Source organism: Bufo bufo, chromosome 11 (assembly GCF_905171765.1).
Source record: "Bufo bufo chromosome 11, aBufBuf1.1, whole genome shotgun sequence".
Classification (NCBI taxonomy): Eukaryota; Metazoa; Chordata; class Amphibia; order Anura; family Bufonidae; genus Bufo; species Bufo bufo.
The window spans coordinates 70,939,522-70,956,214 of NC_053399.1; the positions used below are offsets into that span (position 1 = coordinate 70,939,522).

General features: G+C 43.4%; 1 protein-coding gene across 2 annotated transcripts in view; it reads right to left on the minus strand.

The window, feature by feature from the left end:
- Positions 1 to 15,135: 15,135 nt before the first annotated feature.
- The window catches only part of TMEM87A (transmembrane protein 87A), a 276,779-nt gene continuing 275,221 nt past the window's right edge, over positions 15,136 to 16,693 (minus strand). For both annotated transcript variants that reach the window (XM_040412084.1, XM_040412083.1), the window contains exons 19-20: positions 16,170 to 16,200; positions 15,136 to 15,664 (exon numbers count right to left, since the gene is read on the minus strand). In XM_040412084.1, the coding sequence (XP_040268018.1) occupies positions 15,623 to 15,664; positions 16,170 to 16,200 (73 nt within the window). In that variant the 3' untranslated portion in view covers positions 15,136 to 15,622. The remainder of the gene's footprint in view (positions 15,665 to 16,169; positions 16,201 to 16,693) is intronic.

The window sequence follows — 16,693 nt, forward strand, 5'->3', positions numbered from 1 at the left end:
GTCCTCCACAGATACCCCATAACAGCGTCCTCCACAGATCCCCCATAACATCGCCCTCCACAGATCCCCCATAACAGCGTCCTCCACAGATCCCCCACATAACAGCGTCCTCCACAGATACCCCATAAAAGCGTCCTCCACAGATCCCCCCATAACAGCGTCCTCCACAGATCCCCCATAACAGCGTCCTCCACAGATCCCCCATAACAGCGTCCTCCACAGATCCCCCATAACAGCGTCCTCCACAGATCCCCAATAACAGCGTCCTCCGTCATCCACAGATCCCCCACATAACAGCGTCATCCACAGATCCCCCACAACTCAGCGTCATCCACAGATCCCCCACAACACAGCGTCATCCACAGATCCCCCATAACTATGTCATACCCAGCCGCGTCAGCGGCTCATATGGGAAAATCCAAGCAAATAGACCTCTAGCACAATTCCCTTAAAATATCGCATCGCATAGCGTTATCGCAATTTTTAGGGCCCTAATCGCAATCGCACAAAATTCCCATATCGTGCAGCCCTACTGCCTACTCACCCCCCGCGATAGTGTGACGTCATCTGGTTGAGACGTGCGACGCGAGACGCCGAAGCGGCCGGCACCGCTCGCACCTCGTGGAAAGACCGTGAGACACGATAGCGGGACGCAGTACCAGGAATCAGGTAGGAACCTGAATTACTAATTTGAGCAGGAGTGAGCTAAAACTCACCGTTCTGAGCGGTTAATAACTGTAAGAGGATAACTTTTGGAGGGACTGATTGTACTACGGTGCTGGAACTATATACCATCTGTATGCACTAAGAAATAAACCAGCACTTGGAGTAACTTATTACATGTATTTTTGGGACACTTCCATTTGAACTGCGGATTGCGGCACAACAAATACCAATAGTGACTTTACTACATGCGATTTTCACTTTAGGAATCAGGTGCTTTTAAGTGATATCATTGTCCAAGGATGTGCCAATAAGGTTTCCACCCCATCATCAGTATACTTTTACATTGGTACCAATTTTTTTTATTGTATTTTATTATATTTTAGTGTATGCTTTGTGTGATTGTTATTCATTTATTGGACTTGGTAGGTCCTATCTCAATAAACATATCCTATGGTCCAGGTGTTGCGAGTGCTCACTCCCCCCTTTTTCTTCTATCATTTTACCATTTTTGCCATATACAAACCCGTGCTCTGCATAGGTGACAGGGACCTCATTTTTGTAAAATCGTCTGTTCCATTGGTGGGTGACATTAACCCATTTTTGCAGTTGAAAAACCCCAGCTCTGCATAGGTGACAGGGACTTAAATTTCTAAAATTAGTCTTTAATTGACGCCTCCTCCTTTCATTCGATTCTTTCACATTAATAACTTGTCCCACATTTCCGCCCGATCAGATTTCAGCTATTGACCTCCTTTGGATGTGGTATCCCTTTCGCAGGCTCCCGCTCCGGCATGGAACCCTGATTCCCCGTTACCCGTGATCACCATGGTAGGCGCAGAAAAGAACATCGAAAATTGATAGGGAAGATATCCAATTGGATCGTGGACGTCACGGGGACGTGCGATCAGGCAGAAGTTATCTAGAGTCAACAAATCGGCAGCAGGGGCTCTTCTGTATAACGTTTTATAATCCAAAATACCGCAGTGACATTCCCTTTAATTTTTTATTACTCATTACAATAACAGGGCATCTTAAGAGTCCTGTATTGTTATTTATCATCACTACCTCCCAGAGTAGGGAGTGGGTAATTGCCGCACACCCCCTCCTTTACTTCTGATGCTTCTGCTTCAATAACTTGTACCACATTTCCACCCTATCAGAATTCAGCCATTGACCTCCCTTGCATGTGGTAGCCATTTCTCAGGCTCCCTCTCCGGCATGGAACCCTGATTCCCCGCCACCTGTGATCACCATGGTAGGCGCAGAAAAGAACATCAAAAGTTGATAGGGAAGATATCTAATTGGATCGTGGAGGTCACGGGGACGTGCAACATGGTGGAGCAGTATGTGTACACACGCCTACACATACTGACTGAAGGGTCTGCCCCCTTCAACTTCTGGGTCTCCAAATTGGGCACATGGCCTGAGTTTGCCATTTATGCCTTGGAGGTGCTGGCCTGCCCTGCAGCCAGTGTATTGTCTGAATGTTTGTTTAGCACGGCAGGAGGTGGTTATCACAGACCAGCGCAGCCGCCTGTCTACAGCCAATGTGGACAAGCTCACGTTCATTAAGATGAACCAGGCAGGGATCCCACAGGACTTGTCCGTTACTTGTGCAGAATAGATATGTTACATGTATACCTGACTCACCCAGTCATTGTACTCCAGCACACTTTCTCTTTGTTTTTTATATTTCCCAATGTTTTGGGGTCTACACAAATTTAAACAAAAAATAATAAAAATAAAAAAACAGAAACCAGTGTTGGCTACCTCGCCTCCTCCTCCTCCACTTCCACCTACACCGCCACATCCACCTACTAGTGCCAACACTGGGGACCCCCATAGACAGGATAGCACCATTACAATCTATCAGTGTAGTGTGGCCTCAACCGCTCAACAGCTCTACAAGTGGTGGCAACCAGTCCTGCTCCCCAACCAGGGCCAGATCGGCTTCTGTTTTGGTCAGCTCGAGAACTGGTGATACCACGGATACTGTAGGTGCAGGCTCAAAATGTACCAGGCCTAATCCATATTCGGCTGCTGCTAGCTCTCTGCGGAATGTGCAAGTATGTCTGGAAAAAAACTTCAGTGCCAGAAGAGAAAAGCACTGCCATGTACAAGCTCTGCAGGATTAAAATAAGCTGTGTGTACCATGGCTCTAATGTAGCATATGCAGTGGCATAAAAGGGTTTAGCTCACTATTTAGTTACTGTAGCCTGACCCACTAAAAAACAGTTCTGTAAACTACAGCATATGCAGTGGCATCACCCGTTCCAGTGGGAAAATAGTAGTGGCTGCCAGCTAGTGCAACATGTAGCGTGTCCTCATTCTCTTGGTCTCCTTTGTGGCAGTCAGGCTGCATCTACAGTTGTCACGTTAGTGATGTGGGAGTGAACACGACACCAACAACAGGAGGGAAGGGAAAAGGAACTAAGCCTCAAAGCTAGGGAAAGGAAAACGGGCACCGCCTATAGAAACCCTAATCCTAGCCCTGACTCCTATCCATATGAACAGACCTTGAGGGTAGGAATGTTCATACTCTGGAACCTAGGACCCTGGAAACCCTGAATTGCCCTGGAATAGTGTCAGGGCTTGAGACAACCTGTTCCTTCCAATATGAAAGAACTATCGTCTCACTGAGGCCTAGTAAAAAATAAAATTAAAAAAAAGACAGAGGGGAGACAACAAAATATAAATAACTTCTTATGTAAATGGACAAGCAGGAACTCAGAAGAGGACCACACACCAGCTCTTTCAAAAACCAAACTGAAGCCATCAACCGCATAGCATGATGTGTGAAGCCAGATTAAATAGAGGAGTTGGAATGACCATTAACCTACACCTGAGACAAGAGGTGTGGTCATTGCCAGGAACAACACTGAAGCAAGTGAAACCAAAAGAGACTGTCAGATCACATCACGTGCAGACAGTCTCTTAGATCTTCTGACACCTGTCACGTTAGAGACCGTGACAGTACCCCCCCTTTTACGGGTGGCCTCCGGACACCCAGTACCAACTTTATCCGGATAAGCTATGTGAAAGGCTTTCACCAGCCAACTAGCATTCACGTCGGCCGCAGGAACCCACATCCTCTCCTCTGGTCCGTAACCCTTCCAGTGAACGAGGTACTGAAGGGATCCGCAGAGAACTCGGAAGTCCACTATCCTGGTGATCTAAAATTCCAAATTGCCGTCCACCATGACAGGAGCGGGAAGCAAAGAGGACGGTTCAACAGGTTCGAAATATATCTTCAACAACGACTTATGGAACACATTATGAATCTTCAAAGCCTGAGAAAGTTCAAGACGAAAGGCTACCGGGTTAATAATGGCAGTGATCTTATATGGACCAATAAACCTTGGGCCCAACTTCCAAGAAGGTACTTTAAACTTAATGTTTCTTGTGGACAGCCACACAGAATCACCCACTCTCAGGTCCAGACCATTCATAAGTCTCTTGTCAGCTATACGTTTATACTTGTTACCCATCTTTTTCAGATTATTTAGAATTTTCTGCCAAATAGATGACAAAGAAGAGGAAAAACATTCCTCTTCAGGTATACCAGAAGTCTGAGTAACAGAAAATGTGCCAAAATAGCGGGTGGAACCCATATGCCCCCAAAAACGACAAAACTATCAGTGGACTCCTGTCTACGGTTATTTATGGCAAACTCTGCTAAAGACAAAAATGATTCTCCCGATTCTGAGACAAAACATCTCAAGTTAGTCTCCAGATTCTGATAAGTGCGTTCAGTCTGTGCGTTCGACTGAGGGTGAAATGCTAAAGAGAAGGACAATTGTACCCCCAGAAGACTACAGAACGCTTTCCAGAATTTGGAACCAAACTGAGTCCCCCTATCAGACACTACATCAGAAGGAATACCATGTAATTTCACTATGTTATCGACAAACACTTGTGCAAGAGTTTTCGCATTAGGTAGACCTGGCAATGCTATAAAGTGCGCCATTTTAATAAAGCGATCAACAACCAACAGAATCCGTTTTTCCTGAAGAATTCGGTAAATCTGTGATAAAATCCATGGATAAATGAGTCCAAGGTCGAGACGGGATGGGCAACGGAAGTAAAGATCCAAAAGGCCGAGTATGTGTTACCTTAGCACGTGCACAAGTACTACATGCTGACACATAGTCCTCAACACACTTACGCAACCCCGGCCACCAGAATCTACGAAAGAAGAGATCGACAGTGGATCTGCTCCCAGGGTGTCCTGTGAAAACTGTACAGTGATGTTCCTCGAACACCTTGTGACGTAATTCAGAAGGAACAAACAACTTCCCCGGAGGGAAAGAATCCAGTGCACCTCCCTGGGCCTCCAACACCTCTGCTTCAAGGTCAGGATATAGGGTGGATATAACTACCTCTTCAGACAATATCGGAACAGGATCTTCCAAAACAGCCCCCCCCCAGGAAAGCTACGCCACAAAGCATCAGCCTTGACATTCTTAACCCCAGGGTGATAGGTGACAATTAAATTAAATCTGGTAAAATATAACGACCATCTGGCCTGCCTTGGGTTCAGTCGTTTAGCTGACTCCAAGTACGCCAGATTTTTGTGATTGGTAATCACAGCAATAGGATGAATTGCTCCTTCCAACCAATTACACCATTCCTTCAAAAGCCAACTTAATGGCCAGCAACTCTCTATTACCCACGTCATAATTCCTTTCTGCAGCCAAGAGTTTCTTACAGAAAAATGCACATGGGCTCCATTTACTAGGTGAAGGACCCTGCCACAAGACTGCTCCTACCCCTACTTCAGATGCGTCAACTTCCACAATGAATGGCTGTGTCACATCTGGTTGCACCAGTATAGGAGCAGAAGAAAAACATTCCTTCAAAGCTGCAAAGGCTTGCAATGCCTCATTAGACCAGACTGAGACATCCGAACCTTTCTTAGTCAAGTTCGTTAAAGGTTTAACCACAGTTGAGTAGTTCAAAATGAATTTACGGTAGTAGTTAGTGAACCCCAAAAACCACATAAGCGCTTTCAGATTTTCGGGTCGATCCCAGTCCAACACAGCACGGACCTTCTCTGGATCCATATACGAAAACCTGAAGATGAGAGTAGGTAACCCAGGAATTGCACTTCATGAACTGCAAATACACACTTCTCCAACTTAGCATACAATTTATTCTCTCTTAGGATCTGTAACACCTGTCTCACGTGATCCTGATGAGTCTCCATATCTAGAGAATAAATTAGTATGTCATCCAGATACACCACAACAAACCTCCCCACTAGATGATGAAAGATATTATCAACAAAATTCTGCAAAACTGCAGGAGCATTAGGTAACCCAAACGGCATGACCAGATTCTCAAAAAGACCCACTGGGGTATTAAATGATGTCTTCTATTCATCCCCTTCCTTGATCTTGACCAGATTATATGCCACACTTAAGTCCAACGTGGAGAACACCTTGGCACCAACAATCTGGTTAAACAATTCAGGAATCAAAAGGAAGGGGATACGGATCACGGACCATAATCTGATTGAGCTCACAGAAGTTCAGACATGGCATAAGAGTTCCGTCTTTCTTCTTTACAAAGATAAACCCTGCTGCCAGTGGAGATTTGGAAGGTCTAATATGTCCCTTAGCCAAACTCTCGGCAATATACTCTCGCATGGACGCTCTTTCGGGTTCAGAAAGGTTATACAATCGAGATTTGGGCAACTTCACTCCGGGAATAAGATTGATAGGACAATCATATTGCCGATGTACTAGTAAATCCTGGCAACCACTCTCCGAAAATACATCAGAAAAATCTGAAATGAAAGAGGGTACAGCCTTAGTGGTTAAGACAGAAAGAGATGTATTAAGACAGTTGTCCATGCAATAATCACTCCAATCGAGAATCTGTCTCGCTTACCAGTCAATGGTAGGATTATGTTTGCTTAACCAAGGTAAACCCAAACGCACCACCAAATATTGAAGAATGGAAGAACCTATGTGATAGGGTGCAGAGATATGAATATGCCTGTAAGATAAAATAAAAAAGAACAGGGAAGGTAAATGGATATGAGGAAAGGGGGGAGATAAGGAGTAGGTGAGATGTGCTTAAAATTTAGAATTAATATAATGAAATGGGAAAGGAAAAGAAAATAGGAAACGAAGGAGGGAGGATTGAGATCCCAGACTGAAATCCCCGATATGAGATCAAGAAATCAATATTTTCTCTTTTTTTTTTTGTAGAAACCACCAAGACAACCAAGGGGGGGGGGGGGGGGGGGGGGGGGGTGGGGGGAAGGGGGGGCTTATAACTTGTCTTTATAATTTGTTATTATAATTTGATATGATATATGTAGGAATAAAAAAAAAATAATAAAAAAAAAGAAGGGTTAGACTCCTGATGAATAATGATAATTGTGTAACAAACTTTTGTGCATATTTGGGAACCATCACGGTTTATATCTTTTGTTCCCTGTCTGTTCTTTTGTTATTTTTTATATGCTGAAAAACAAAAAAAAAACAAACAAACAAGGTAAACCCAGAACCAACAGAGAAGGCAGACCCTCCAGCACAAAACACGAAATGGATTCCTGATGAAAATCACCCACTCTTAAACAGATGTCCTGCACGATCTGACACAAACATTACTGAGTAAATGGTGCAGAGTCAATTGTGTAATACCAGTAAATGACAAAAGTAAGTTCTTTGGCTCCCCACCCACATCACCAAGGGTAAGATGGGGACTGAATGCTGAATGTCTTTTTCTTGTTTTCACCTTGACGCTGAACGTAAGGACATATATTAACAAAATGTCCCCTTTTTCCACAGGAAAAACATACTCCCTTCTTATGCCTAAAACTCTTGCAAGCAGACCCAGGGGTAGCTCCCCCTAACTGAATAGGTACGTCACCAGTCTCTCCATCTAAAGTGTCAGAGGAAACCGCCACATTGTATGATGGTTCGTCCTGAGAGTGAGGGACCTTAGATCTCTCTCTCAGGCGTCTATCAATACGTACTGCAAGGGAAATAGCCGCTTCCAATGACTCAGGATTTTACTGAAAGGCCAACGTGTCCTTTAGCCTCTCAGATAATCCCCGACAGAATTGGCTACAGAAAGCTGGATCATTCCACTCCATATCCGTAGCCCATCTCCTAAATTCAGAGCAATAGATCTCTGCAGAACGCACTCCTTGCCGTAAACCACGTAACTTAGTCTCGGCCAGGGAGATCCGATCTGGATAATCGTAGATAAGACCCAACGCTCTGAAAAATTAATCTACCGACCGGAGGGACTGTGATCCGCTCGGCAGAGAAAAATCCCAAGACTGAACATCCCCTTTAAGCAACAAAATGATAATGCCAACTCTTTGACTCTCATCCCCAGAGTTGTACTTAAAGTACAACTTACAGAACTCTCTGAACAGAAGGAAATTATCGCTTCCCCCAAAAAATCTGTCCGGAAATGCAACCTTAGGTTCAGGACAGACCTGGAACTACTACTGCCATCAGCAGCCTGTAATCCCTGGATCCGCGTGTGGAGGTCGGCTACCTCCAAAGACAGACCCTGCAATCGTCTAGCCAGTGCAGCAATAGGATCCATAGCCTCACTGACACAAACAAAAAAATGACAGTTTTGGAGCGGTTTATAATGTCACGTTAGTGATGTGGGAGGGAACACCACACCAACAACAGGAGGGAAGGGAAAAGGAACTCGGCCTCAAAGCTAGGGAAAGGAAAATGGACACCACCTATAGAAACCATAATCCTAGCCCTGACTCCTATCCGTATGAACAGACCATGAGGGTAGGAATGTTCATACTCTGGAACCTAGGACCCTGGAAACCCTGAATTGCCCTGGAATAGTGTTCCAATATGAAAGAACAAGAGTCTCCCTGAGGCCTAGTAAAAAAAAAGACAGAGGGGAAACAACAAAGTATAAAAAGGGAAGGGACACTTAACTTCTGAAGTAAATGGATGAGCAAGAACTCAGAAGAGGACCACACACCAGCTCTTTCAAAAACCAAACTGAAGCTATCAACTGCATAGCATGATGGGTGAAGCCAGATTAAATAGAGGAGTTGGAATGACCACTAAGCTACACCTGAGACAAGAGGTGTGGTCATTACCAGCAACAACACTGAAGTGAAACCAAAATAGACTGTCAGATCACATCATGTGCAGCCAGTCTCTTAGATCTTCTGACATCTGTCACGTTAGAGACCTTGACAACAGTGTTTCTTGTTATCACTTATTGCTTTTCCCGCTCAGACTATTCCTACTCCACTCCATCAATAGCCATTGATAGTGGAATGTGTGGCCAAGAAACACAGTCCGGTCCATAAATATTGGGACATCGACACGATTCTAACAGTTTTGGCTCTATACACCACCACAATGGATTTGAAATGAAACAAACAAGATGTGCTTTAACTGCAGACTGTCAGCTTTAATTTGAGGGTATTTACATCCAAATCAGGTGAACGGTGTAGGAATTACAACAGTTTGCATATGTGCCTCCCACTTGTTAAGGGACCGAAAGCAATGGGACAATTGGCTTTTCAGCTGTTCCATGGCCAGGTGTGTTATTCCCTCATTATGCCAATTATAATGAGCAGATACAAGGTCCAGAGTTTATTTCAAGTGTGCTATTTGCATTTGGAATCTGTTGCTGTCAACGCTCAAGATGAGATCCAAAGAGCTGTCACTATCAGTGAAGCAAGCCGTCATTAGGCAAAAAAAAAAAAATCTAAATAAACCCATCAGAGGGATAGTAAAAACATTAGGCGTGGCCAAAACAACTGTTTGGAACATTCTTAAAAAGAAGGAACGCACCGGTGAGCTCAGCAACACCAAAAGACCCGGAAGACCACGGAAAACAACTGTGGTGGATGACCAAAGAATTCTTTCCCTGGTGAAAACACCCTTCACAACAGTTGGCCAGATCAAGAACACTCTCCAGGAGGTAGGTGTATGTGTGTCAAAGTCAACAATCAAGAGAAGTCTTCACCAGAGTGAATACAATTCACCACAAGATGTAAACCATTGGTGAGCCTAAAAAACAGGAAGGCCAGATTAAAGTTTGCCAAACGACATCTAAAAAAGCCTTCACAGTTCTGAAACAACATCCTATGGACAGATGAGACCAAGAGCAACTTGTACCAGAGTGATGGGAAGAGAAGAGTATGGAGAAGGAAAGGGACTGCTCATGATCCTAAGCATACCACCTCATCAGTGAAGCATGGTGGTGGTAGTGTCATGGCGTGGGCATGTATGGCTGCCAATGGAACTGGTTCTCTTGTATTTATTGATGATGTGACTGCTGACAAAAGCAGCAGGATGAATTCTGAAGTGTTTCAGGCAATATTATCTGCTCATATTTAGCCAAATGCTTCATAACTCATTGGACGGAGCTTCATCTTGCAGATGGACAATGACCCAAAGCATACCACAAGTGCAACCAAAGAATTTTTCAAGGGAAAGAAGTGGAATGTTATGCAATGGCCAAGTCAATCACCTGACCTGAATCCGATTGAGCATGCATTTTACTTGTTGAAGACAAAACTGAAGGGAAAATGCCTCAAGAACAAGCAGGAACTGAAGACCGTTGCAGTAGAGGCCTGTCAGAGCTTCACCAGGGATGAAACCCAGCGTCTGGTGATGTCTATGCGTTCCAGACTTCAGGCTGTAATTGACTGCAAAAGATTTGCAACCAAGTATTAAAAAGTTAAAGTTTGATTTATGATTATTATGTCCCATTACTTTTGGTCCCTAACAAGTGGGAGGCACATATGCAAATGTTGTAATTCCTACACTGTTCACCTGATTTGGATGTAAATACCCTCAAATTAAACCTAACAGTCTGCAGTTAAAGCACATCTTGTTCGTTTCATTTCAAATAAATTGTGGTGGTGTATAGAAGCAAAAATAGTAGAATTGTGTTGCTGTCCCAATATTTATGGACCTGACTGTATATGCACCCAGCAATCTACTGGTGCGCAAGATTAACTCCTACCTGGCCAAGTTACTGGTGGTGCAGCCTCTTCTGTACTACTTATTGTATTCTGCTGCCTTTAGGGAGCTGAAGAAGACGTGCACTCAGCCTCACTGAAAGATACCTAAGCCAGCATTATTTCTTGCAAAGAAAAAAAAATTTAAGTCATCCTTGCTTTGTACTGTCACTTGGTGGAGAAAATGGGCCACTCCTTGCAATGGTTATTGTGCAGCAACTCCATGCCACAGTGGACACCTGGAGCAGCTGTTATGGGCAGACAGTACTTGTCTTTAATCGCCCGCTGGGTCAATTTCTTTCACTGTGAGGCAGCACTGAAGCAATAAGGCCAGGTTCTATTAACACTTCGATGTTTGTGTCAGTCTGGTTCCCACGCTACATGCTTATCCGCCTCCTCCACAGACATTCTCCCACCCCCAACAGAAGCATGGCAGAGTGTTGCTCCCACACTTTCTGTCATGTGTAAAGTGAAGCATTGGTGAGCCTGGGTGAGACTAGGCATACAGCTGATTACTTGCTAAAGTGCATTAAGAAGTAAACATTCTGCTGCCAACTCCGACTAGGCAAGATATTCAGCGACAATTGTTGGAGCATTGTGGTAATTTGAAAAAGTGGCTTTTTAAAAAAGTACACTGGCTTGCAGAAGGTGCTGGACATGTCCACAAGAACTTTCCTCGCATTTTGGCCATTCTTATGTGGCAATGAATGCCCTCCTGGACTTACACTGCCATTACACTGCTTAATTCACAATGTTTAAACTAGCTGGAATTCCACCTTGCATATGCTAGAGCGTCTGTACGAGCACTGTAAAGCCGTGAATGATTTTATCATGCACCAGACCTGCAGCATGTGTTGTTTTGACGTCAGGCAGTGGAACCTCATCAGAGACACCTGTCAAATACTGAAGCCCTTTGAAGAGGCCATAAAATGTATCAGTAGGGAAAACAGAGGCATTAACTATGTAATCCCTCTGATATTTATCTTCGAACAGACGCTCACGCTGATGGAACAAGGGATTATGGCGAAAGAAGAACAGCTTACATACCTTGCTGGCCTCAGTGTTGCTGTTGGGGACCCACAAGCAGAAACTTCCATGAAGAATGAGGAGTTAGTGGTGGAGGAGAAGGTGGATGAAGATGATGACGACACCACCCACAATGACCTATCTTCTCAATGGAGGGCGGTGCCGGAAAAGCCTTGGTCCAAAATGGCAGTGTCACGGCCATAGTCATGGCCGTGACTCCTTTACCGCATGCGGTTGCCTGCGGTCTGGTTTAGTTGTTCAACCACAGGTGAGGGCCGCTAGTGTGTAGCCTCACTTGTGGTTGCCGCGGGCAACAAGTAGTTGGTTATTGTCGCAGTAGAGCAGCCTGAGCTGGTGCTAGGCAGCTTGCGGCAATGTTCATGCGGTTGCACCTAGCAACCTCTCTGTTAGGTGTGTGTATGTTATGCACTTTGTATGTTTGGTGTGCACTGTGACACTTCCCTTCACTGTGGCTGCCCGTGGCAACGTTTGGTATATGTACATGTGGTGGCAGTGTTTCGGCCTTCTGGCTGACTCCCAGGACATGGTCGCCACCCATGTCGTTGCCTGCGGTAACAGCTACAGTGTGATGTGCATTTGGACACTTCCCCTTTAAGTGGTTTCACTCCCTGTTAGTGTTGGAAGGGTTAATTCCCTCTCCTGTGTGTGTCTGGCCACTTTGGGCTATAAAGCCTCTTTGGAGATCTGAAGCTGAGGGGTTCTGGAGAAACCCTCCTGGTATTTCCATCTGCCAGTGGGGGCCACCCTTGTGGTCATAAACAAATTGTTATGTATTGTTTATACACAATGTTATGAGGATGTGTTTGTGTGTCATGTCTATTCTTTGCAGCGTATGGTTTCCTGGTGTCCTGTGTGGTGTTTGTGGACAGCAGCACTGATACTTGGGTCCCTGTGTCTGTGGCAGGTGGGTGTTAGTACTAGTTGCACTTACCTGCCATTGCCATATGCCTGTTTCCGTTTCCCCTGTCTTTATAGTTTGGCCATCTTTAGACTCCTATTTCTCCATGTCCAGGAGGAACAGGTAGTCTACCCAGCTCCTAGTGTAGGGACTGGGGGAGGGCAAGTAGGGACCCGAGGTTCCAGAACATGAGTCCTCCTACCTTCAAGGTCGGCTCATGTCGCTAGGAGTTAGGGTCAGATTAGGGAGGCAATAGGAGGTGACCTGCTCCCTAGTTCTGTGGTTCTGGCCAAGACGTGACTACCATCCTCTGTCATCGCACGGCTGAGGGTTTTCCCCATCCTCAGCCGTGACAGGCAGGCTGTAAGCTTACTTGCTTATGTACTGACAGCTGTATAATTCACATGAAGCAGTCTGATGATTACTGGATAGACTTGTTTTTAGACCCTCGCTACCAAAGCAAAATGGGGGAATGTTTTCCCTCTTGCCAAAAGGGAGGGCAAATTACCTTATTACCAGGAAACTGTGTATACAGCTTGCAGGGAGCATTCACCCTCCGCCCATGTGTCCTGAGGTCCCAATTAGTCTCTATGAAGTGATGGGTGTATAGCCCCCTGTCATAGCAACAAGAGAGGTTGCAAAAAGACCCTCATCTGTGTTAACAATAATGCTACAGTATTCTCCCTGTAGTAAATAAAATGCCATATTTTGATGCTCTCCATTTACTGTATATAAAAGGTAATACAGTTGGCTACAACATTTTAAAACATACCGATAGGTAAAGTGGACCTAGTGTGTATCTAAGATAAGAAAATTAGATTGTGAACTACAGACTATGTTGGCACTTTATAATCCACAGTAAATAAATAGCGTAAACCTGAGTTTTACAGGTTAGCAGATTAGAAGTTTAGTAGACAAAATATATCCATGAAGAAAGATGCAGAAAGGTGCATGTTTAAGTTATTTTATATCAATAAAAAAAGACAAAAGCACAAATACATGAATAAAAATGGCAAATGACAAAAATGTTCAAGATCTATGTAAAAACCATTTGCACTGTAGGCCAGCTTACATTTGTCTTTGGCCTCCGAACAGTTCATAAACTCCAGTGTATGATGTGCCTGTAGATCATACCTATCCAGTTGTAGGTTGACAGTATGTTGTTCACCAATTGTTATAATCTAATTTTAGTGCCATGTAAACTACTGTGAAAAAAATTCTACAGACTATCTTATGCGAAATTTCAGTTGCGTGGGCCTATTGCTGAAGCCTAAAATGTACTTCATGACATACAGTATATTCTGAACACATTGGACCTCATATGTTTGAACTCTCAGACAAAAAGTGGCATTTTTGCTCATAGCAACCAGAGTAAAACTTCAAGGGGTTTCCCTTTTTTTTTTCTAATTGATGACCCTTCCTCCTATTATCCTTCAAGTGAATGGGAGCTGGGTTGCAGTACGCCCAAATTGTCCCTACAGAGTGGATGGAACCCTCTGCTTCCAGCTCCAACCAATCTTATATTTTTGACCTATCCGGAGAATAGGTCAATAATATCAAAAAGCTGGAAAAAACCCTTAATTATTTTTTTTTTGTTAACTGTGGCAAAAAATAAAAGGTGGTTGTTGGATTGTGGTTACTATGGGTAATAAGGTCACTTTCTATGTCAATAAAACCAGTACCCATATATCACAGTGTTTTTTTTTTTTCTTCACACAGTGAACATAGCTTTCTGTTTCTAGCCCCCACCAATTTGATTTTCATGACCCATCTGAAGAATAGGCTATCAATCTTAAAAAGCTGGAAAATTCCATGAAGTTATTTTACTGGGGCAAAAAAGGCAGTTTTTGGATACTGGCTGCTATGGTAATAAGGTCACTTTCTCTGTCAAAACCAATAAACAAATGTCACAGCGGCCTTTTTTTTTTACCCGTGTTATCTTACGCTGCTGAGCTGCATTATAGTGTCATGCAAAAGCTCTTATAGTCCCATTAAATACATAGATGTAAAGAGCAAAACAGGTCTGATTCTTTAGGCTGAAAAAGCCCAGTTAAACTAAGGCCTCTTTCACACGACAGTATGTCTTTTTCAGTGTTTTGCGGTCCGTTTTAAACGGATCCGTTGTTCCGTTTTTTGTTTCCGTTGTGTTTCCGTTTTTGTTCCGTTTTTCCGTTCCGTTTTTCCGTATGGCATATACAGTATACAGTAATTACATAGCTAAAATTGGGCTGGGCATAACATTTTCAATAGATGGTTCAGCAAAAAACGGAACGGAAACGGAAGACATACGGATGCATTTCCGTATGTGTTCAGTTTTTTTTGCGGACCCATTGACTTGAATGGAGCCAAGCACCGTGATTTGCGGACAAGAATAGGACATGTTCTATCTTTTCACGGCACAGAAATACTGAAACGGAATGCACACGGAGACACTTCAGTATTTTTTGCTGAACCATTGAAATGAATGGTTCAGTATATGTTCCGTATACTGAACTCAAAAAATGTCCAGTATACTGAACGCAAAATACTGTCGTGTGAAAGAGGCCTAAAAATGGTAAGCATGAATTTTGTAAACAGAATATCCCATAAAAATGCAAAAGAATAAAATGTACAAATATTCCACATATTGTTCACCCCAAATCAGCTAGCCACCTAAACATAGACTGTGCTGCCAGTCTTTTTTCTCTTTTAAATGCAAATCAGAACACATGAAACTAAAGTGCAAGTTCTGCAAACACCTGTCTGTTCCAGTTTGGTACAAAGCACTTTTCCACACCAGAGTTTCGGAGATGCTATCAGGTGAAAACATTTTTTTCTTGCTCCAAGCTTCCTGCTTGTATAGACAAATGTTATACAGTTGGGTAAATTCTTTGAACTTTTTAAAATAAGAAGGATTTGAAGTGTAAAGTTCCAAGGGAAGTCTTTATAATCAATATTTTCCTTCAAGATTAAAACCAGGGCAACTAATCTGTGATGTTCAGTATACTGCTTTGTGCATCCCATCTGGTGCTTCCATATTTCATTCAATTTCTTTATTCCATCTTAGATCTTTCAAAATGTGTGATCATCCTCTCCTGTAAAAAAAAAAATAATAACAACATCCATATTCTTCAGTGAAATTACTGTATTTTTTTTACATCCTCAAGGTAATTTTAATGGAACATGTTAAAATGCATCCAGCATTGTGTCCGACAGTAACGTTTACGCATTTTGGATATCTCGGATATGTGAACTCTGTAAGGTTACTGTCTGCTGGACACAATGCTGAATGCATTTTAATGTAATGAAATAAATGTGGATTGTATTGTGCTTTAATCAGAGAGCAGGACAATATTCTTTTAAAACTTGAATTAAGCCTTTCCTCTAGGCGGGCCCGTGCACCTATGCAGTCTGATCCCAATAAGGCGAGAGGGACTTCATTCTTTATCTCATTCCCCCATGGAAACCCAAAATTAACATGATCTTCAGTTTCTGACAATTCACTGCTAGTAAGTGCAGGGTGACTCACTACAGCCAAGCACATGACTATCATAAGTTCTACTTTTGCAACTAGGAGGAAAAAAAAAACCACATACTGACCTCATCTGAATCCAATAATGCAGGGAGAGCCCTGCAAGAAAGACACAAAATGAAATTGCACTGTATTTATCCTGACATAATTCTGCATAAGGCCTCTTTCACATGGGCGTCGCGTGTGAGGGCCGGATAGGAAGCAGGTGAGTCAAAGGAAAATGTGTGATTTTTCCGCGCAAGTGCAAAGCATTGTAATGCGTTTTGCACGCGCGTGAGAAAAATCAGCATGTTTGGTACCCAGACCTGAACTTCTTCAGTCAAGTGAATTAAGGAGAGTTTAATTTAATTAAATTTTTTTAACCCCTCCCTAAGCACTCTGTATTAAGAATGCTATTATTTCCCTTATAACCATGTTATAAGGGAAAATAATAAAGATCGGGTCCCCATCCCGATAGTCTCCTAGCAAACGTGTGAAAATCGCACCGCATCCGCACTTGCTTGCAGATGCTTGTGATTTTCAAGCAGCCAAATTCACTTCTATGGGGCCTGTGTAGCATGAAAAACGCACAATACAGAGCATGCTGAGATTT